Below are 23420 nucleotides of genomic sequence, written 5' to 3' on the forward strand. Positions count from 1 at the left end.
CATGGTAAAGTGGAGGAGACAGCACAAGAACAGTCACAGTATAAAGTTCAAGCTGAATTGGTAGGAGTTTCTGGGGAAAGGAAAGGAAAAAGGAAGAGAAATATGTTTCAAGAAAGGGAGCAGCATTTGTGGAGGCAATGGGAGAGCATGATATATCCAAGGAAGAGACACAAGTTCAACATTACTAAAGCATAGGTATGAAAAGCTGGTAAAATGAATTCTCGTGAAAGACCTTGGGTACTAAGGCGTTTGATTTTTTTTTATTGCTTGGGTAATAAGGAGACATTTCCAGCTTCTTTTCAAGAATCTCCTAACAACATGGAAGGTTGATGGGGTGGTGATAAAGGTAGAAGTAGGAGAGATTCAAAAGGGGTCTATTATAAGAGCCTACACAATGGAAGAATGCCAGACCTAGAACAGTGGCAGTGGAGATGATGATGATGATGAAGAAATTGATCCAAGAATGCTTCAAGGAGTGAGAAAGAACTTAACTTATTGAGCAGTTGGATTTGAGGGTGAAAAAAAGGAAGAAGTCCAGGGTGATGGTTTGGGGTATTTCAGCTTTTTGTTTTCATTTTTATGACTTGGTGTATGATGGCTCTATTGGTTTTCTAGGCTTTCTGTAACAAAGAACCACAAACTAAGTGTCTTAAACAACAGAAATTTAATGTCTCATAGCTTAGAAGGATATAAATCCAAGATCAAGGTATCGGTAGGGCCATGCTCCCTCTGAAGGTGCTAGGGAAGGACCTTTTCCAGGTCTCTCTCTCAGCTTCCAGTGGTTTGCTGGCAATATTTGGCATTCTTTGGCTTGTAAAAGCATTGCTCTCAACTCTGCCTTCATCTTTATATGGCATCCAACATTTATGAGGGTCTATTTTTAAATTTATCCTTTTTATTTTTTAATTTTTAATTTTTTAAATTTTTTAAAATATGAAATGTATTGTCAGATTGGTTTCCATACAGCACCCAGTGCTCACCCCAACAGGTGCCCTGCTCAATGCCCATCACTCACTTTCTGCTCCCTCCCACTCCCCATCATCCCTCAGTTTATTCTGTTTTTAACAGTCTCTTATGGTTTGGCTCTCTCCCTCTCTAACTTTTTTTTCCTTCCCCTCCCTCCCACTCCCCATCAACCCTCAGTTTATCCTGTCATTAAGAGTCTGTTATGGTTTGGCTCTCTCCCTCTCTAACATTTTTTTTCCTTCCCCTCCCCCATCGTCTTCTGTTAAGTTCCTGAGAATCCACATAAGAGTGAAACCATATGGTATCTGTCTTTCTCTGTATGACTTATTTCACTTAGTATAACACTCTCCAGTTCCATCCACTTTGCTACAAAAGGCCGTATTTCATTCTTTCTCATTGCCAAGTAGTATTCCATTGTATATATAAACCACAACTTCTTTATCCATTCATCAGTTGATGGACATTTAGGCTCTTTCTATAATTTGGCTATTGTTGAAAGTGCTGCTATAAACATTGGGGTACAAGTGCCCCTATGCATCAGCCCTCCTGTATCCCTTGGGTGAATTCCTAGTAGTGCTATTGCTGGGTCATAGGGTAGATCTATTTTTATCTTTTGAGGAACCTCCACACTGTTTTTCAGAGCAGCTGTACCAGTTTGCATTCCCACCAACAGTGCAAGAGGGTTCCCGTTTCTCCACATCCTCGCCAGGGTCTATAGTCTCCTGATTTGTTCATTTTAGCCACTCTGACCGGTGTGAGGTGGTATCTCAGTGTGGTTTTTGATTTGTATTTCCCTGATGAGGAGTGATGTTGAGGATCTGTTCATTTGCCTGATGGCCATCTGGACGTCTTCTTTAGACAAGTGTCTATTCATGTCTTCTGCCCATTTCTTCACTGGATTATTTCTTTTTCGAGTGTTGAGTTTGGTGAGTTACTTATAGATTTTGGATACTAGCCCTTTATCTGATATGTCATTCCAAATATCTTTTCCCATTCCGTCGGTTGCCTTTTAGTTTTGTTGATTGTTTCCTTGGCAGTGCAGAAGCTTATTATCTTCATGAGGTCCCAACAGTTCATTTTTGCTTTTAATTTCCTTGCCTTTGGAGATGTGTCAAGTAAGAAATTGCTACAGCTGAGGTCAGAGAGGTTTTTTCCTGCTTTCTCCTCTAGGGTTTTGATAGTTTCCTGTCTTACATTTAGGTCCTTTATTCATTTGGAGTTTATCTTTGTGAATAGTGTAAGAAAGTGGTCTAGTTTCATTCTTCTACCTGTTGCTGTCCAGTTCTCCCAACACCATTTGTTAAAGAGACTGTCTTTTTTCCATTGGATATTCTTTCCTGCACTGTCAAAGATTAGTTGGCCATACTTTTGTGGGTGCAATTATGGAGTCTCTGTGTTATTCCATTGGTCTATGTGTCTGTTTTTGTGCCAATACCATGCTGTCTTGATGATTACAGCTTTGGAGTAGAGGCTAAAGTCTGGGATTGTGATGCCTCCTGCTTTGGTCTTCTTCAAAATTACTTTGGCTATTCGGGGCCTTTTGTGGTTCCATACAAATTTTAGGATTGCTTGTTCTAGCTTCGGGAAGAACGCTGGTGCAATTTTGATTGGGATTGCATTGAATGTGTAGATAGCTTTGGGTAGTATTGACATCTTAACAATATTTATTCTTCCAATCTATGAGCATGAAATGTTTTTCCATTTCTTTATATCTTCTTCAATTTCCTTCCTAAGCTTTCTATAGTTTTCAGCATACAGATCTTTTACATCTTTGGTTAGGTTTATTCCTAGGTATTTTATGCTTCTGGGTGCAATTGTGAATGGGATTCTTTATTTGTCTTCCTGCTGCGTCATTATTAGTGTATAAGAATGCAATTGATTTCTGTACATTGATTTTGTATCCTGTGACTTTGCTGAATTCATGTATTAGTTCTAGCAGACTTTCGGTGGAGTCTATCGGATTTTCCATGTATAATATCATGACATCTGCAAAAAGTGAAAGCTTAACTTCATCTTTGCCCATTTTGATGCCTTTGATTTCCTTTTGTTGTCTGATTGCTGATGAACTTCCAACATTATGTTAAACAACAGCAGTGAGAGTGGACATCCCTGTCGTGTTCCTGATCTCAGGGGGAAAGCTCTCAGCTTTTCCCCATTGAGGATATTATCTGTGGGCTTTTCATAAATAGCTTTTATGATGTTTATGTATGTTCCTTCCATCCTGCCTTTCTCGAGGGTTTTTATTAAGAAAGGGTGCTGAATTTTGTCAAATGCTTTTTCTGCATCGATTGACAGGAACATATGGTTCTTTTCTTTTGTTAATGTGATGCATCACATTGATTGATTTACAAATATTTAACCTGCCCTGCAGCCCAGGAATGAATCCCACTTGATCATGGTGAATAATTCTTTTTATATGCTGTTGAATTCAATTTGCTAGTATCTTATTGAGAATTTTTACATCCACATTCATCAGGGATATTGGCCTATAGTTCTCTTTTTTTGCTGGGTCTCTGTCTTGTTTGGGAATCAAAGGAACGCTGGCTTCATAGAATGAATCTGGAAGTTTTCCTTTACTTTCTGTTTTTTGGAACAGCTTGAGAAGGATAAGTATTATCTTTACTTTAAATGTGTGGTAGAATTCCCCAGGGAAGGCATCTGGTGCTGGACTCATATTTGTTGGGAGATTTTTGATAACTGATTCATCTTCACTGGTAATGGGTGTGTTCAAGTTTTCTATTTCTTCCTGTTTGAGTTTTGGAAGTGTAGGGTGCTTAGGAATTTGTCCATTTCTTCCAGGTTGTCCAGTTTGTTGGCATATAGTTTTTCATAGTATTCCCTGATAATTGCTTGTATTTCTGAGGGATTGGTTGTAATAGTTCCATTTTCATTTGTGATTTTATCTATTTGTGTCCTCTCCCTTTTCTTTTTGAGAAGCCTGGCTAGAGGTTTATCAATTTTGTTTATTTTTTCAGAAAAACAACTCTTGGTTTCATTGATCTGCTCTACAGTTTTTTTTTTTTTAGATTCTATATTGTTTATTTCTGCTCTGATCTTTATTATTTCTCTTCTTCTGCTGCGTTTGGGGTGTCTTTGCTGTTCTCCTTCTAGTTCCTTTAGGTGTGCTGTTAGATTTTGTATTTGGGATTTTTCTTGTTTCTTGAGATAGGCCTGGATTACAATGTATTTTCCTCTCAGGACTGCCTTCGCTGCATCCCAAAGCATTTTGATTGTTGTCTTTTCATTTCCATTTGTTTCCATATATTTTTAAATTTCTTCTCTAATTGCCTGGTTGACCCATTCATTCTTTAGTAGGGTGTTCTTTAACCTCCATCCTTTTAGACGTTTTCCAGACTTCTTCCTGTGGTTGATTTCAAGTTTCATAGCATTGTGGTCTGAAAGTGTGCATGGTATGATCTCAGTTCTTTTATACCTATTAAGGGCTGTTTTGTGGCCCTGTATGTGATCTATCTTGGAGAACGTTCCATGTGCACTCGAGAAGAAAGTATATTCTGTTGCTTTGGGATGCAGAGTTCTAAATAGATCTGTCAAGTCCATCTGATCCAATGTATCATTCAGGGCCCTTGTTTCTTTATTGATTCTCTGTCTAGATGATCTATCCATTGTTGTAAGTGCAGTATTAAAGTCTCCTGCAATACCACATTCTTATCAATAAGGTTGCTTTATGTTTGTGATTAATTATTCTATATATTTGGGGGCTTTCACCATCAGTGCATAGACATTTATAGTTGTTAGCTCTTCCTGATGGATAGACCCTGTAATTATTATATAATGCCCTTCTTCATCTCTTGTTACAGCCTTTAATTTAAAGTCTAGTTTGTCTGATATAAGTATGGCTACTCCAGCTGTCTTTTGACTTCCAGTAGCATGATAGATAGTTCTCCATCCCCTCACTTTCAATCTGAAGGTGGCCTCAGGTCTGAAATGAATCTCTTGTAGACAGCAAATAGATGGGTCTTGTTTTCTTATCCATTCTGATACCCATGTCTTTTGGTTGGAGTATTTAGTCCATTTACATTCAGTGTTACTATTGAAACATATGGGTTTAGAGTCATTGTGATGTCTGTAGGTTTCATGCTTGTATTGATGTCTCTGGCACTTTATGGTCCTTGCAACATTTCACTCACAGAGTCCCCCTTAGGATCTCTTGTAGGGCTGGTTTAGTGGTGATGAATTCCTTCAGGTTTTGTTTGTTTGAGAAAACCTTTATCTCTCCTTCTATTCTGAATGAGAGACTTGCTGCATAAAGGGTTCTCGGCTGCATATTTTTCCTGTTCATCATATTGAAGATTTCCTGCCATTCCTTTCTGGCCTGCCAATTTTAACTAAATAGGTCTGCTACGACCCTTAATGTCTACCTTTGTATGTTAAGGCCCGTTTATCCCTAGTTGTTTTCAGAATTCTCTTTTATCCTTGTATTTTGCCAGTTCTACTGCGATAATTCATGCAGAAGATCGATTTAAGTTATGTCTGAAAGGAGTTCTCTGTGACTCTTGGATTTCAGTGCCTGCTTTCTTCCCCACATTGGGGAAGTTCTCAGTTATGATTTGTTCAAGTACACCTTCAGCCCCTTTCTCTCTCTTCTTCTTCTTCTGGAATTCCTATTATATGGATATTGTTTCATTTCATTGCATCACTTTGTTCCCTAATTCTCCCCCTCATATTCCTGGATTTTTTTATCTCTCTTTTTCTCAGCTTCCTCTTGTTCCATAATTTTATCTTGTAATTCACCTATTCTCTCCTCTGCCTCTTAAATCCATGCTATGGCTGCCTCCATTTTATTTTGCACCTCATTTATAGCATTTTTTAGTCCATCATGACTATTTTTTAGTCCCTTGATCTCTGTAGCAATAGATCTCTGCTGTCCTGTATGCTTTTTTTCAAGCCCAGTAATTAATTTTATGACTATTATTCTAAATTATTATTCCATTATATTTTCAAATTAGTTTTGATCAATTCGTTAGCTGGAGTTTGTTTTGAGAATTCTTCCATTTTGTCATTTTGGGTAATCCCTGTGGTAGCTCCAAACTGCAGGGCACTTTCCCTGTACTGTCTGGAGAAACTTGTGTTGGTGAGCGGGGCCACAGTCAGACCTGATGTCTGCCCCCAACCCACCACTAGGGCCACAGTCAGACTGGTGTGTACTTCTCTTCCCCTCTCCCAGTGGCAGGACTTACTCTGGAGTGGTGTGTCCCCGTCTGTGCTGCTTGCACACTGCCAGGCATGTGGTGCTGCTTCAATGGGATCTGGCCAAGGTTGTATTAGACTGGGTGGATCCACAAGGTGCACAGAAGTGGGAGGAGCAGGCTTAGATAGCTTTGCTATGGGTGGTCCCCTGCAGAAGGGGCCTTGCAGCACCAGGAGGGAGTCAGGCTTGTCAGAGGGATGGATCCACAGAAGCACATTTTTGGGCTTTCATGAGGTGCAAGCAATTTCAGTGATGGGAACTGGTTCCCTTTGGAATTTCGGCTGGGGAATGGGAGAGGAAAGTGGCTCTTGCCCGCAACTCTCTTCCCCCACCGAGCTCTGTCCTTTCGGGACTCAACAACTCTCCCTCCCGGCGTCCTCTCACCCTCCCCAGTCTCCAAGAGCAGACTTTTAACATTACAGATGTTAAGTCCCACTGGCTGTCAGAACTCACACAGTCTGGCCCCTCCGCTTTTGCAAGCCAGACTTTGGGGGCTGTGCCTTTGCTGGCGGGCTGCCCCTCCACCGCCTGGCTCCCTCCTGCCAGTTGTGTAGCATGCACCACCTCTCTGCCCTTCCTACACTCTTCCGTGGACCTCTTGTCTACGCTTGGCTCTGGAGAGGCTGTTCTGCTAGTCTTCTGGCGGTTTTCTGGGTTATTTAGGCCGATGTGGGTGGAATCTAAGTGATCAGCAGGAAGAGGTGATCCCAGTGTCATCTTATGCTGCTATCTTTTGACATAACCCTGGAGACTTTACTGTTTGAAGGAGAGAAAATTTCTCCTTTTTATAAGAACACCAGTCATATTGGATTATTCCTTACCCTAATGACTTCATTTTAACTTATCACCTCTGTAAAGACCCTGTTTTCAAATAAAGACACATTCTAAGGTAATACAGGGGCTAGAGCTTCAACATAAGAATTTGGGGGTGGGGACCCAATGCAATCCATTCATGATTCCATTGATCAAAATAAGGAGATGTGAACAGGAGAGAATAGCATCAAAGTAAAGGAAATCATTTCATTTTGTATCTTAAATGTGAAGTCAATTGAGAGCAATCAGGAAAAATATTCAGAAGGTGAATGAAGCTGTAGACTAGAGCCCATGGAATGTAGAATTGAGATCCATTAGCATAAAGGAGGTAGAGTTCTACAAGTTTTGCAAGTGGATGAATATCTCCATAGAGAATTCCACATGGGAAGTACATAGAATAATACGGGAAAGGGCAAAGAATAAAACCCTGAAAATTACTAACATATAAGGAACAAGGAAAAGAATGGTAGTTTATAATAGAAACAGAAAAGGATCAGGCAAAGAGGTAATTTGAAAATTAAGAAAGAGTAGTAATATGCAAACCGAGAGAGGAGAGACTTTTGTGGAAGAAATAATTGTCAACAATATAATGTGCTATAGTGAGGTCAAAGAAAATATTAACTGAAATAAAAGTCCTAATCCTTAAGGCAAGAATGAGGTGTTGATTTAGAATAGGCCTATTCATAAATACAGCCATCATGGAAGATGCCCTATATTTTCAGTAGAATTTAATTCTATTTGTATTACTATAGAAAATAAAAGAATAAATTCATTTATAGAGTATAACATTTTATACTGATAGAAATTGTAGTTTTGCGTGATCTAGTTATTCTTATATATAAGAAAGGATTCATTACTGGAGTATATTTTAAAAGGTAGCTAAATAATCCTGACAGAAACACTTTTGTAAGCAATGCATACAAAGTCTGCATTTGTATTGAAATTATGATATGTATGGTTATTGTATTTTATAACTAGTGCTCAGAATAAGATAAAATACAGCCTCTCAGAATGATGTTGTAATGTGGTTAGTCAAAAGAGAGTCTTCTAAGGAAATTTTTCCCATCAAGTTGTTGTCTATTTTTATGTGGTCAACACTGGGGATTTCAGTGCTGTCAAATGTCATTTTATGTACTACTTCACAATCTAACCATACATATTATCCTTTTCCCTCAGTTCCCCTAAAAAACACAAAGCTATCTCCAGAACCAATTTCAAATTTTCACAATTAAACCCTTAGTAAAAGAAAGTATTGAAAAGATAAAGTAGAATTTGTTCAGAGACTATTTATTGGCTCACACAAATATGTGTATATAGGAAAAAATTGTATATTTATGTCTATAAGTACTCAATAAAAGTTTTGTTCAGAGAAAGAACCAATAGATATATATTGAATGGCTATTTAGTATTGAGAAGACTAATAAAGAGAAGAGATACATTTTCTGCTATCATGGAGCTATCATCTTGGAAAAGTAGTACATGGTAGTGAAAAGTATGAAACTGGCTAAAATTAAAAGCTGAATAGTGTGATACAAGCTGAATTTGTGCTATCAGAATCTAGAGGAAAGAAAGATTAATGAAATACAGAGAGGTCGGGGATGTGGATTGGAATTGAGCTTTGAAAGGTGAGTAGACTTTAATTGAGAGGAGGGAGAAGGCAGAGGTGGGCACATAAAAATCTGGAATATGTATAGTTGTCTTCATGAAACAATTATAAAGCCAACCAAACTAGATTTAAGGTAAGTAGGAGAAAAGAGGGGAAAATCTGATTGAATATAGTTGGGTTTATGTAAAACAAAAACGGAAAGTGTGTCATCCATAAATTTCCCCTTTACTTAGCTTCACAAATTTTAGAGCCAAATTTATTGTGCATGTATTCTTTTTTTTTTAATTAAAGTATAGTTGACACACAAGGTTACATTAGTTTCAGGTGTACAACATATATTCTAATCTCCCTGACCTACTTCCTTCAGAGTACATCTGTTCATTTTTATCTTCATGTGCTTTTGCAGTGAATTTTAATCTATGAGCCCCCCAAAGTCTTTTTGGAAGTTAACTGGTTACAATTTTAGTGTTGTCATCTTTTTGTTTCACCACTTCAAATTTGAATTGAGCCAAGGTAGTCTTGTTCTAAAGTCACTGTAGCTTTTTAAGTTGGTGACTAACGTCTCTTTGGGAAGACTAGTCTGAAAGGTGGGTTAGAGGATGAGTTGAATGGAAGAAAGTCTGGGTATAGTGATTAGCCTAGCCAGTACCTGGTTTCTCAAATTTTAATAGTGGTAAAATTAGTTTATCTGCAGATTCATTTTAATGGGAATCTAATTTTTTGGTTCTTTGGTAATTGAAATAAAATTATGTTTAAGATATTGTTACCTAGGGGCACCTGGGTGGCTCAGTCAGTTAAGCATCTGACTTCAGCTCAGGTCATGATGTCACAGATCATGGGTTCAAGCCCCACATCAGGCTCTCTGCTATCAGCACAGCCTGCTTCTAGTCCTCTGTCCCCCTGTCTCTCTGCCCTTACCCCTTTCACACTCTTTCTCTCAAAATAAATAAATAAACATTAAAAAATATATTGTTACTCAAATATCAACAAGTATAATAATAGACACAAACTGCTTTAACAATTTTAATAAAACTATAAAACATAAAATAAAATTAACATTAATATGCCTACTGACTTTAGATTTTATAGTAGAAAGATTTAGATTAAATACAGTTATATTTTTGACCTTACTGATACTAATGCAGATTATCTGTTGTATAAGTAGACTGTATATAATTGTATTAATACTTTAAGGCTTTTCATCTTACTCAGGATATCAGACACCACATTGAATGAAAACTCTGATATTGAGCAGTTCTCAAATTCCAGCTTTAATAGGGTGTCAATTTGGTAATTTTGTAAAGTTGCCTTGCTTACATGAAGATAAAGCCAGGATGGAAATTTTTATAATATGGATATCTAATCCATTTATTGCTAGAATCAGGAATAGAAAAAAATCATTCAGTGCACATTTGCCCCTCTATTTACAGCTAATAAACAGTTGCAAGTTGCTCTACAAAGACCATATTCTCATTCTACCTCTGCTTACATCACATTAAGAAGATGGCACTGACTTCTTTGTCACAGGTCTTTATATGTCCAGCTTACCAATGTCATGGTGTGAAATAGTATCATATTCTGGGATGACTCAACTCTGAAATATTTTCTTCATATAATCGTAAAATTTTTGTTCAGTACACATGATGTTGCTTGGTTCTCATGTAATACAAAAACAAACAAATGTATACATCCATGAGCAATACACCACTTATAAGGTAATGATACAGAATATGTTTATGTCAACATTTTTTGCATAAAAAGGAATGTACAAAACTTTAAATATACCTTGCTTTAAGAAATAATGGCCTAGTGAGCTTTATTGACTATTTTTTAAATGAAGTTGACCCCAATATTAGGAATTACATCATGTAATTAATTCATGTCTTTGTTATATTGAACTCTATTTTAGAGCAGAAACTTATTCAGGACACCTTAAGAAATAATGGGTTTCACTTCTTTCTGTGTGTCTGTTCATTCTTTTCTATTTCTCTGTCAACCTGTTTATTTTCCTGTTGAGTAGTACCTTCCATCACAAAGTATGTCACATGGTACTAGCCGGCCTATGAATCAGCTACCATTGTGGGGGGCAAGTGCCCATCATTGTCCACTCAGTGGCCTATTTTTAAAAAAAGCCTACTCAGTTCTCCTTCCCTAAGTAAAAAATTATGAGCAGGACAGTTCCAGCTAGAAGTCGTGTTAAGCATGTAAAATACAATGATCTGAGGAAACAGTTTTTGCTTTATGAAAATGTTACCTCTTTCACATTCAAGGGAAATGAAAGTATAAGTTATACTCATTGTCTCCCCTTACTCTGCAACCTTCTGCAATATGGCCTCTGCTCCCCCTATTGTACTGAAATTGTTCTCAGTAATGTCTTCATGTTTCTGATATAAAGCTGATAAGTTTTCAACTTTTAAGTCATCTTTCTACAGCATTGGATATTGCTTATTGCATTTTTCAAAATATTTACTCCTTTAGATTCTATAACGTGCTCTAATATTTCATTCTGTACCTCTCTGAATACTTGCTGTCTGTTTTCTTCATGGACTTAAATATTTCTTCATCTCTTAAATATTAGTATTTTACAGGAAGTGATCATTAGCCCACTGCTCTTCTCACTCTATATACTTTCCAGAGTGGCAGCTTCAATTACCTTCTATATGATAAGTCTTCCAAGTCTTCATACTCTTTCTAGATCTCTCCTGTGAAATTTAGCCTTGTAATATTTAACTGCCTACATCTCCAACTTTAAAAATCATGAACTGAACTCATCATATTCTCCTTGAGTGCAACTCCTCCTATATGCCCTATCTTAGTTGATGGGACCACCATTTTCCAAATGTATAAACTAGAAATTGTAGAATTATCTTGAACTCTTTTTCCTCCATATTCAATTAATCCCTAATTCTGGTCTCATCACCTTTAAGCCCCTCTACTACATGATTACCAAAATTAACTCTCTTTTAACAATTTCACCCCCTATTGTACAAGTAATATCCAAGAGCCCTAATATGGCACATAAGACCATCCATGATCTGGATATTACTTCTCTGTCCTCAGAGCCTGTAGCCTTCTGCTTTTAATCAGCACTGATTTGCTTGTAGTCACACACATTTTTTTTCTCATCTTTTCTCTCCCATTACTTACAGTGTTTCCCTTTACTGGAATATACTTTTCATCCAGGCTAATTCATCCTCATCCTTTAAGAATCAATTAGGATATTACTTTGTGTATAAAGCCTTCTCAGAGATGCTTTCCCTGAGGCATGGCTAAGTGTTCTATTTCTGTGTTCCTGAAGAGTATAACCCTAATCATAGTATGCACTGTAATGCTATTGTAATTATGTTTACATGCTACCCCTCATATAAGTGAAAATACCTTGAGAAAAATGGCTGGGACTTTTCATTTTTATATCAGGGGATGTAATATAATCTAGGTTCTAAAATTGACTCACTGAAAACTATGCAGCAGACTACAGAAGAAGCCCTAACACATCTCATCAGACTAACTTTTACATGAAGAGGCCACAATCACTACATACCTGCCTTTAAATAAGAGACTGGATCATTTATCTCTGGCACTATGTGAGGCACATAGTCAGTATTCAAGAAAGGATTATTGAAATACATTTCACACCACTTTTTTGGGAAGAGGGAAATATACTTGACATGGGAATAGACCCTGGTTACAATGGCAAGGCCCCCTGTTTCCAGTGAATAGGAAACCAAGTTAAAGGTCATTGAAATACCGCTAGAAAAAAAAATGAGTGATCAATTTTGCTAGATACATAATTCAAGCCAGACTAAAATCTCTAGAAATCATCTCTTTCTACCCTAGGGGACAAATCTGTCTAGACAACTGGAATCCTAAAACAGAGAAGTAGTAGAAAACAGCCTGGCAACATTTCTCTACCCACTGGATGACAATAAGAAAAATAAATTGTTATAAAAGATTTTCATTGCTTCCCAAGGGCATAAAAATATCCCAGCCTATTACGTCTTATAAAATCAATAAAAATTCTAAAGCTTGATAAATTCTGATTTACTACCTGACCTTTATTAAGTCTTTGTTATTATAGGCTAATCTGAAAAAGTCTTTCATAAACATCTGTTTGATTCTTATCTCATTGTCCCCAAAGTGACTAAAACATGTCATCATCTCCATAATGACACTGCCTAGACTTTAAAAAATATAAGATCTCGATCCTGAAACCTTTCTAATGTGACTTTTGTAATATCAAATATAAATTTGGTCTGTATCAGGTTCCATTCTTGTCCTTTTACATTATTGCCTCATTTAGTCCTTGTAACTATTTTTTTCTAGTTCTTTATCATTTTGTAATTTAAATTTTAGTTATCATACAGTGCAATATTAGTTTCAGGAGTAAAATTCAGTGATTTATCACTTACATACAACACCCAGTGCTCATCCCAATAAGTGCCCTACTTAGCACCCATCACCCATCTAGATCATCTCCCACCCACCTCCCTCTGTCAACCCACAGTTTGTTCTCTATCAGTAAGAGTCTCTTGTGGTTTGTTTCTCACTCTTCTCTCCCCGCCTTCCCATATGGTCATCTGTTTTGTTTCTTAAATTCCACATATGAGTGAAATCATATGGTATTTGTCTTTCTCTGATTGATTTAGTTCACTTAGAATTATACATTCTAGCTCCATCCACATCATTGCAAATGGCAAGGTTTCATTCTTTTTGATGGCTGAGTAATATTCCAATATGTGTGTGTATACACACACACACACACACGCATACACACCACATCTTCTTTATCCATTCATCAGTCAGTAACTATTCTTTTAGCTAGTCTTTAAATATTATTTTCATGTTCACAAAGGGGAAAATAAGTTTAGGAAAACACAGCTATTAAGTGACAGAACAAGGATTGAACTCATCTCTGTAATGGAAAGGTGTAGATAACCATTAGAGATAGAAACCACTTTCCGTTTGAGGACTGTTGACTGATCCTTGTGTGTGTGTGTATATGTGTGTTTCATGTCTATCAAAAGATTAATGTGGGACAAATACTAAATTATCCCATTTAATTCTGTTAATACTCTATAATCTAGGTAGTATTATTATCATCATTTTCCAGCTGAGGAAACTGATGTTTAGAAAAATTCATTTTGCAAATACACAAGTGTGATGATGGCCCATTTTATTAGAAAAACTGTGTCTAGTAATATACATTAATCAGTTCAAAGACTACATATACCAGTTAGGTTAAGTTCGTTCTATCATTACATCTTGCATCAGTACAAATGAGTATGCTTTGTGCCAAGACTCCCCCTCTACCCCCACACATTAACCTGGAAGAATAACCCAGCATGCATGTCTTGTTGAAAATGGGTCAGTATTGTTTACCATCAAAGGACAGACTTATTTTAATTTTTCATTTATAGGCCACATTGCTACAAAACAATTTTTAATTCCATTTGATTTTGCCTTTGAAGTAAAACTCCATAGATGCTGTCATGACATACCTCATTATCTTTCTGAATTTTTACTCGTCTTTTTGGAGAAAAACAATGTTTACTTCTTAAGACTAGAACTTTTAGGGGCTCCTGGGTGGCTCAGTCGGCTAGGCATCCAACTTCAGCTCGGGTCATGATCTCACAGTTCATGGGTTTGAGGCTGTATCAGGCTCTGTGCTGACAGCTCAGAACCTGGAGCCTGCTTCAGATTCTGTGTCTCCCTCTCCTCTACTTGCACTCTGTCTCTCTCTCTCTCAAAATTAAATAAACATTTTAAAAAAGGACTAGAACTTTTAGAATTTTGAATCTAAAATTCATGAAATACTTTTATAAATAACAACAGTATATAAAGACAAATGCATTTGTGCTCTAAAACCAGCAGACTTGTTAGCCATTACTTTCTGATGAGGGAACATTTTAGGGCCCTTATTTAAGCAGGAAAATGGCACCTGATTTCTGTCTCCCCCTCCCCCTCTCGCCCCATTATAGTGTACTTAGTGATGGCAAATCAACAATGAAATTAATTCAGATTATTGAATCCTAGATTGCTTTTTAAATTGAGAACAGCATGTGCTTTTGATCCGAAGCCTGAAAATTTTGAACCCTACATAGGTTGTGTCCCTTATTTGCCAATCTAATCATGATCAATGCCAAAAATTCCAAATTTATATGGAAAATATTTTAAAAAAGAAAAAATCATGATCCAACCAAAGATAACCACTGTTTTTATTGGTATATATTCTTCTAAACTTCTAAAATTGTCTTTTTTTTTCAAAAATAAGAATATTATATACTCTTATAACTGCCTTTTCCACTTTTTTAAAATGTTTATTTATCTTAGAGAGAGAGAATGAGCAGGGGAGGGGCAGAGAGAGAGGGAGACACAGAATCTGAAGCAGGCTCCAGGCTCTGAGCTGTTAGCACAGAGCCCGATGGCCCGATGTGGGGCTTGAACTCATGAACCACTAGATCACGACCCTGAGCTGAAGTTGGATGTTTAACTGACTGAGCCACCCAGGCACCCAACCTTTTCCACTTTATAATGTGAACCTCTTCTGTCAAGTACTTATAGATCTATATGATAATTTACAATGGCTGGAGTGTATGTGTGTGCAGTGTATCCTTATGTATGTGGGTTCCATCCTTTATCTAATTTCATGATGAACAAATGGGCTATTTATGCTTTTCACTAGTTTAAACCATGTTGCAAAGAACACGGATATATAGCTATCCCTATTTATACATTTGTCTGATAACGGAAGGACTTCCTTTATTCCAGTAGACTTAAAAATCAGAAAAGATTCTTTGAGAATTCTTATATGAGTATTAAGTTGCTATTTAGTAGCCATTTTTACTTATCTATACGTTCTACCTTGACTCAGGTTGTGCATAGATTGTCTTAGAAACTAAAATTACAAAGGAGCTTCTGTCAGTTACAGATATGACATTAATAAACTGTGTTTTAATTCTGTCCTAATTGCTCATATTTAAAACAACTGCTGACTGGCTTCTACCTTAAGGGGCAGTTTGTAATTTGAAATAATGGCACTAGCATCTGCTAAAGTGTCTGTGATGTTAACCATACAGGTTGCCTTTCTCCATACAACTGATTAAGTAATTAAGCATACGCTAATGTGGGAAACACAACTAATGGGAAGCACCTGTTTATAGGCCCACAAATTGAAGATTAATATCTTCTCTTCCCAAGGTCATAACCAGTGGCATATTTCTATAATCTGATCCCTTGTGGAATAGAGGCATCATGCAAGAGGAAGCCTGCCATTCCTGCCTTATACAGAAGCCAGTGAGCTGATATAACCTCAGAGTACCTAGGCCTACTAAAGTTGTGGAGTTGGGCTGACTACTCTAAAACTTCCATCATCAGCAAGAAGTAGGTAGTGGCGGAGCCAACAGATAGGTTGTACACGTTAAAGTAGTCTTAGAGTGATTCAGAAACAAAAGCAGATGACAAGTAAGTATATTCTAGGTCAGCATATTAGCAACAGAGCTCAGGCAGATAAAAAACAACTACCACAGAAAATGACAGAATATTGTCCATCATATAATCAATGTTAGAGAAGTGACTGATGCCTAATAATCTTAGTCATAAGGATCTATGTCACACATGGAGTAGAAAGTCACAGAGATGACAGATGGTAGGAAAAAATTGACCCTGTATTGCATTGTCATTTAAAAGCTAGTTTATTTGCACTAACCCAAATGGTTTCTCAAGCTCTCATCCTTGCCAAATACTCTTGGCCGAGGTCACTGCAATCTGTGTATGCCTTAATCAGCTCTTCTTCTTCCACTCTTGATAGTGCTATCTGCACTTCAATAACAGAACTTAACCAGATGATTCCAGAGAGTCCCATTTCTGCTGTGTGATTTTTTTTCCTGGTTTTTGTATTGTTTTCTTTTGTTTTGTTTTGTTTTATTTTTTGTTTTTTTTTTCCAATATATGAAGTTTATTGTCAAATTGGTTTCCATACAACACCCAGTGCTCATCCCAAAAGGTGCCCTCCTCAATACCCATCACCCACCCTCCCCTCCCTCCCACCCCCCATCAACCCTCAGTTTGTTCTCAGTTTTTAAGAGTCTCTTATGCTTTGGCTCTCTCCCACTCTAACCTCTTTTTTTTTCCTTCCCCTCCCCCATGGGTTTCTGTTAAGTTTCTTAGGATCCACATAAGAGTGAAACCATATGGTATCTGTCTTTCTCTGTATGGCTTATTTCACTTAGCATAACACTCTCCAGTTCCATCCATGTTGCTACAAAGGGCCATATTTCATTCTTTCTCATTGCCACGTAGTACTCCATTGTGTATATAAACCACAATTTCTTTATGTTTTGTTTTGTTTTAAACAGAACTGCTGTCTTTGTAAACCATTCAGGATTATTTTTTGATATTAAAATTAAAATCACATGTTTATGGAAAAAGCTATCACACAAATCTGGCTAATTTAGTGTATGTCCTTTTATTGTTTTCCTCCTTTTCCTCAAAAAAATATTAAATATGTATAGACATTCTGATTCTTCCTTTATATATCCGTTGCTTCTCATGCCCTCCAAACAGGAAAAATTTGGTAAATAGTCAACAATATAAGGAGCCAGAACTCATTTTTTTATACTCAAAAATTAACAGCTCTCATTCTATTTCTTTTTGTTAAGATTCCGCCTATATTTTAAGGCCTAATTGGGATGAAGTTTTCTCTGGCCCCCAACTCCTGCACTCAAAGGATTATGACTTAGCTCTGCTCTGAACCGCCATCATACTTAAAACTGTAACAGATGCTATAAGAGACACATAGTTTTATGCTATAGTTGTTTGTACATTTATCATTTCCTCCTAATAACTTATATAGGTGTTTATTATGGTACCTTGCAGATAGTTTATACAGTAAAAATTTATGGGTGGATGGAAGGAAGGAAAGGAGAAAGGGAAGGAGGGAGGCAGGGAGAAAGTGTTTCCTTTCCTTTCTTTATATTAATGGCAAATGATATTCTCTGTGCGTTGAGCAGTATAGAAGAAGGTTAACCGAAGGGTCAGTGTCTGATTCATTGCTAAAGATTGGATGGTTACTTAATCAACAGATAGCTTTTGATAAATTGCTATGTGTAATCCACTGTGAAAGATACCTGAGAAGTTCTGTTATAGTTTGTGTGGTTTCTATTGGTATGTTATTCAGTGTAAGTTTCACATATATGACTTACTTGGGAATTGTTCCAACTATTTTTATAATACTTCATATTTTTATTTGTTGCCTTTTCTCATATTTTCCAGATATGCAGTCATCATTATCAGACTTTCAACCTCACAGAGAGAAAATTTGTCTTAAAGCCCAATTGCATTTACTAGTAAAGAAACAAATATAATGCATGGCTAATGTACAAAAACAAGGACATTTAAAAAAAGAATCTATTCACTAGGTTTGACATTGAGTCCAAAGATAATCAATAGCAATGACTATGACATTTGAAATACTGAACAATATACTGATTTTTCTTCTGAGCTACATTTTTGCAAAATCCTTTGAGATACTCAAGTTATCAATTATGTAAATGCTAGTCATGTAAAATCCCAAGAGGTTGGTTATACGTTATGAAAATATCATTTTTATGATAGATAAAGGTAAGTATTGCATATTTTCTACATTTGTAGCTTAATATGGATTAAATTTTTAATGCCTTGAAATAATATTGTACTCTGTGGTTTTACTTTTATCACATATTTCAATCTTTCTAAAGTTGCTATGATTGAGTTTGTTTGATAATGTACCTTTATTTTACTATAAGACTTGATAGTTTGCAAAATATGAGGTTCATAATAGAGATATAGAATAGAGTTACTACCTGGCAGGGAGGATAAGAAGAAAGTGAAATATAGAAAAGTGATTTAATCTCACTACTGCAGTTTTGTAAAATATAATTTGTTTTTCCCCTAGCACAGCAGAATTTCATGCTGATAACAAGCTACTGAATTAATAAATCCATTGCAACTATCAAGACTTTTCCTTTAATAACATAATGAATGCTAAGCCTTAAGAAAAGGAAACATATTCTTTGCACAGATGTTACCTATTGCAGGTCTATCCCTAAACATAGGAAAAATACCAACACCATATTATGAGCAATATCAATATGAAAATAATTTGTGCATATCAATTAGAATACTGTATTTTCCACACAAAAACTCATTTCCTGGAACACATTTCCTTATTTTCCAATTGGAAAGACATTTAGGGTCTATTTTGCTATCATTACATGTGCTTAACTCCAATTACATTTAATGGGAGTTGTGTGTCTATAGTCACAGTAGCCTCTGAACTACTTTAACATTATTGCTTTCCATTACCATTCTCATTAAAATAGCTTTTCATCTCTTCTCCCAACATGAACTATCACAGTAATCTGGGTTTCTGTTTTCTTTGCATGGATTTATTTCATGTGATGAAAGATATAGATTACACAACATGATCTGATTCTAGTTTTAAGAGCATTATGATGTCATTGAGATTAGAATAGGGCTAGAACTATTTAATTTTTAAGTAGAGGTAATTGAGTGGCTTCTAAACATCCATTTTAGCACAGTGACTGATGTATACAATTTTGTTGGAATAAGGTAAGTTGACAGAGCAGCTGATCACAGTCCGGAGGTGAGGCTGAACTCTGAGGTGTTACATTATAACTGACATGCAAAATCTGGTAGAAAGATTAGAGAGGGCAGTGGCCCACCTGGAGATAGTGTCCCATACCTCTGACATGCACTGTGGGTATGGAGACAATGCTCCAAAAGGAGCAACTCCATATGTGCAAGCATTTGACTCACTGTTTAACAGTCCTGTGGCAGAGTAAAGAGATTAGTAAAGAGATTGGGCGAGATGTACAGAAACATGTGAAGATGGTTCACACAGGCCTGAGGTTGGAGTGAGTTCTCTTGGTTACAGCCTCTCAGTGTCAGCAGACAGTAGGCAATAAGCTTTCTGATTTGTTGGCACGCATCTCAGAGCAGATCCAAGAAGTGGTAACCTTCTGGGAGAAAAACCAAGGCAGCAAGTTGTTCAACCACCTGTTAGCTGTCAGCAAAAGTATCCAGGCCCTGGGTTGGGTGGCTGTGGCACCCAAGCCTGGTCCCTATGTGAAACAAATGAATGATGCTGCCATGTTTTATACAAACTGAGTCCTCAAGGAATACAAAGATGTCAATAAGAAGCATGTGGACTGGGTCAAAGCTTACTTTATGGACAGAGCTACTGGCTTACATTAAGGAGTTCCATACCACTGGACTGGTCTGGAGCAAAACAGGGCCTGTGGCAAAATAACTGAGTGGATTGCCATCTGGACCTTCTGCTGAATCAGGTCCTCCTCCTCCCCCACCAGGCCCACCTCCCCCACCAGTCCCCACCAGTTCTGGCTCAGATGAGTCTGCTTCCCACTCAGCACTGTTTGTACAGATTAACCAGGGGGAAAGCATCACACATGCCCTGATACATGTATCTGATAACATGAAGACTCACAAGAACCCTGCCCTCAAGGCTCAGAGTGGTCCAGTACGAAGTGGACCCAAACCATTCTCTGCATCTAAACCAGGAGTCAGCCCATCCCCCAAACCAACCACAAAGAAGGAGCCAGCTATACTTGAACTGCAGGGCAAGAAGTGGAGAGTGGAACATCAGGAGAATGTTTCCAACCTGGTGATTGATGACACAGAGCTGAAACAGGTGGCTTACATATTCAAGTGTGTCAATACAACATTGCAAATCAAGGGCAAAAGTAACTCCATTACAGTAGATAACTGTAAGAAACTCGGTCTGGTGTTCGATGAAGTGGTGGGCATTGTGGAGATAATCAATATTAGAGCAAACTTCATGTAATGGGTAAAGTGCCAGCCATTTCCATCAACAAAACAGATGGCTGTCATGTTTACCTGAGCAAGAATTCCCTGGATTGCGAAATAGTCAGTGCCAAATCTTCTGAGATGAATGCCCTCATTCCTACAGAAGGCGGTGACTTTAATGAATTCCCAGTCCCTGAGCAGTTCAAGACCCTATGGAATGGGCAGAAGTTGGTCACCACAGAGACAGAAATTGCTGGATAAGAGAAGTGCCACTGGGTTCTTTGCCCCCTCCCTCACACCTTGGGATAAATCTGTATCAAGACAGTTCTTTTCTAGATTTCCTCTACCTTTCTGCTCTTAAACTCCTTCTTCACTCTGAGAAGCACAGCTACCTGTCTTCACTGAAATATACCTCAGGCTGAGATTTGGGTAGGAAAGCAGGTCAGTTGATCTTTTGCAGGAAGGTGCAGCTTTTCCATGTCAGCTCAACAACACCACCAGCCCATTCTTAAGGAACTGCACACCAGGACTTGTGTGTTTTAGCTTTCAGCCTTTGGGAGTTATTTGACCAACAGTCTTTTGGGAAGAATAAAGCAGTCCCCAGGAATTAAAAGATCAGAATGTTCACATAAGTTCATCTTCTTCTAACAATGCAACGAAGGTAGCAAAGGCTGGTGTGATTCTAGCTGGTTCTTCTAACCAAACTAATTTTTCACTGTTGACAGGTGATGCAGGAGTCACACTGGACCAAAGGCTAAAGCTTGGCCATCTAGCATTCCAAGCAAAATTGATTCCTGTAGGCATTCCTTTTATTCTGCATTCCATCCTGGGTCTGCCTGAACCTGAGAGAGTAGGTTCCCCTGTATCAGCTGCTGGGAAGAGCCCTGCACCCAGGCCAGTTAAAGGAGTCTTGGACCCTTTCTTTCACTGGGATCCCTGCCCAGCACCTTCCTACAGAGATGACTTAAACAAAAACAAAAATAAAACCAAAAAAAGGAAAACACACCATTTCAAGGAATCTGGAATTCCTTCTCCCATGCTATATGCTTTCCCTCCATCTTCACGGCCTCCTTTGCCCTGTCATGCCCAACTGCTTTTGGTTTCTGTCCAGGCACCTGAACAAAGGACTAAAATCTCCAGTACAGCCTGGTTTTAGGTCTTGTGTAAGAATCTTGCACAGCATTGCTAGCGTAAATTACAGTTTTTCTTTCTAGGACACTAACCAAAATATGCAACTTTTTTGGTGAGAAGAGAGATTATCCTGTGACTTTTACCCATTTCCTGAGGCCTGTGGAAATAAACCTTTATGTACTTAAAGTTATAAGGAAAATAGAGTAAAATTAATACCAAAAAATAAATTAATTAATTGAATAAGTTGATATAGTTTAATGCCTGTGATATCTGGTGGAAGCCAAATTTGTAAAACATAAAATATATGAGAAAATAAGGCTTAAAAACTTGAAGTACTAGACTTTATCAACAGCCTACAAAATGGTACATTTAATTCCAATTCAAATTTTGACAAGGCAAAAATAATGAGAATAAGCATATTAGAAAATCTCTTAAAGAATTGGTTTATCTCTTTTCCTTAGTGCTGATCTGTACTTATGTCCAGAAGAAAAGTGGTCATTTGGGCAGAAAAAAGTGATTAGTGGACAGAGAAAGAGGATTGTTAAGTCTTTAAGAAAATGAAGAACCTGAGGAGAACTCTTAAAAAGATGATTAGGGACTTTAGAATCACTTGACTCATTGGCACTCAACAAATAGACATCTGCCTAGCCTTACTAAAATAGCCTAGTTAGTACCTATTGGGTTTAGTTTTCAAGCTGTGTTGTTTTCAAGATGTTTTGTGATTATAGCATAATATAGAGTTCCAAAATTTTTCCTAAAAATACATGTTTTAAATGAAAATATAAATTATGAGAGATTATCTCCTTGACATATCAAAACATATTATGAATGAAATCAGAAGGTATTGGCACAAACATAGTTGGAAAGATGCTTACGTCAATGAAACAGAAATGTACCCTAGTATAGATAATTTAACATGAAAAGAGGAATCATGAATCAGTGTAAACATTCATGATTTCTCAACAAAGGGACAGCCCATGTTCTCTTTGCAAGAAAAAAAAAGAAAAGAAATCAATGTGGAAACTTACCTGGCATTGTACAACAAAATAAATTCTAGGTCATTTAAATAGACAAATGTAAAAACAAATCAAACCTTAAAAAACAAGAAGAGATACAGTTGAATGTTAATCAGATCAATAGAGTTAACTATGTAAAAAAATTAAAATGAGTTCCAGTCCAAAATGGTGGTGTTGGAAGACCCTGAACTCATCTCCTGCACATACACACTGAATCTACATCTACATATAGAGCAATTCCTCCTGAAGAAAAACTCAGAGCTGACAGAACAGCTTCTTCACAACAAAAGATAGAAATACCACATAGAGAATGGCAGGTGAAATGGAGACATGATAATCATGAGAACCCTGCCCCTGATACTGTAAACTGCGTGGAGAGGGATAGTACTGAGGGACTGGGAGAGGATTCCTCCATCCTGGCACACAGAGTAAAAGCTCAAGTTTAAAAGGGAAACTAGAATATAAAGGGACCAGCCCTACAGCATTTGACAAATGACAAGGAAGCTGCTGGAATGCTCTCCAGGGTCAGAGTTGCTAACAAGTGTCATTGTTTCCTCTCTATTTTCATAATGCAGACAGAAGCAAGATCCCGGCACCCTAACCAACTGCCTACCTCAATGAATTCTGGGTCCCTAGCCCACGTCAGCCCTAGTCATACTCCTAAGGTGGCCCCATTGAAGCACATACTAAGACACTGAAGTCCTGCACCCAGTTCAGCTCCAGAAGACCTGCCAGGACACCCCATGCATGGAGTAGCTGAGGACCTCCCAGCCAGCACCCTCTCCCAGCGTTCATTGCACTAAGTCATCCTGGCCTATGCCCACCTGAGCTCCATCCATCCTACCAGGGCATCCCC

At 37.5% G+C, this 23420-nt stretch overlaps 2 protein-coding genes across 5 annotated transcripts in view; both read left to right on the forward strand.

Annotated features, from left to right (window-relative positions):
- Positions 1-23420, forward strand: part of DIAPH2 (diaphanous related formin 2) — a 995484-nt gene that overhangs the window by 954896 nt on the left and 17168 nt on the right. The gene's annotated exons all lie outside the window — the stretch shown is intronic.
- On the forward strand, positions 19475-21398 carry LOC123594082 (adenylyl cyclase-associated protein 1-like). Its single transcript, XM_045470697.1, has one exon. The coding sequence runs from the start codon at positions 20086-20088 to the stop codon at positions 20452-20454; it is 369 nt and encodes a 122-aa protein (XP_045326653.1). The 5' UTR covers positions 19475-20085; the 3' UTR covers positions 20455-21398.

Source organism: Leopardus geoffroyi, chromosome X (genome assembly GCF_018350155.1).
Source record: "Leopardus geoffroyi isolate Oge1 chromosome X, O.geoffroyi_Oge1_pat1.0, whole genome shotgun sequence".
Lineage (NCBI taxonomy): Eukaryota > Metazoa > Chordata > Mammalia > Carnivora > Felidae > Leopardus > Leopardus geoffroyi.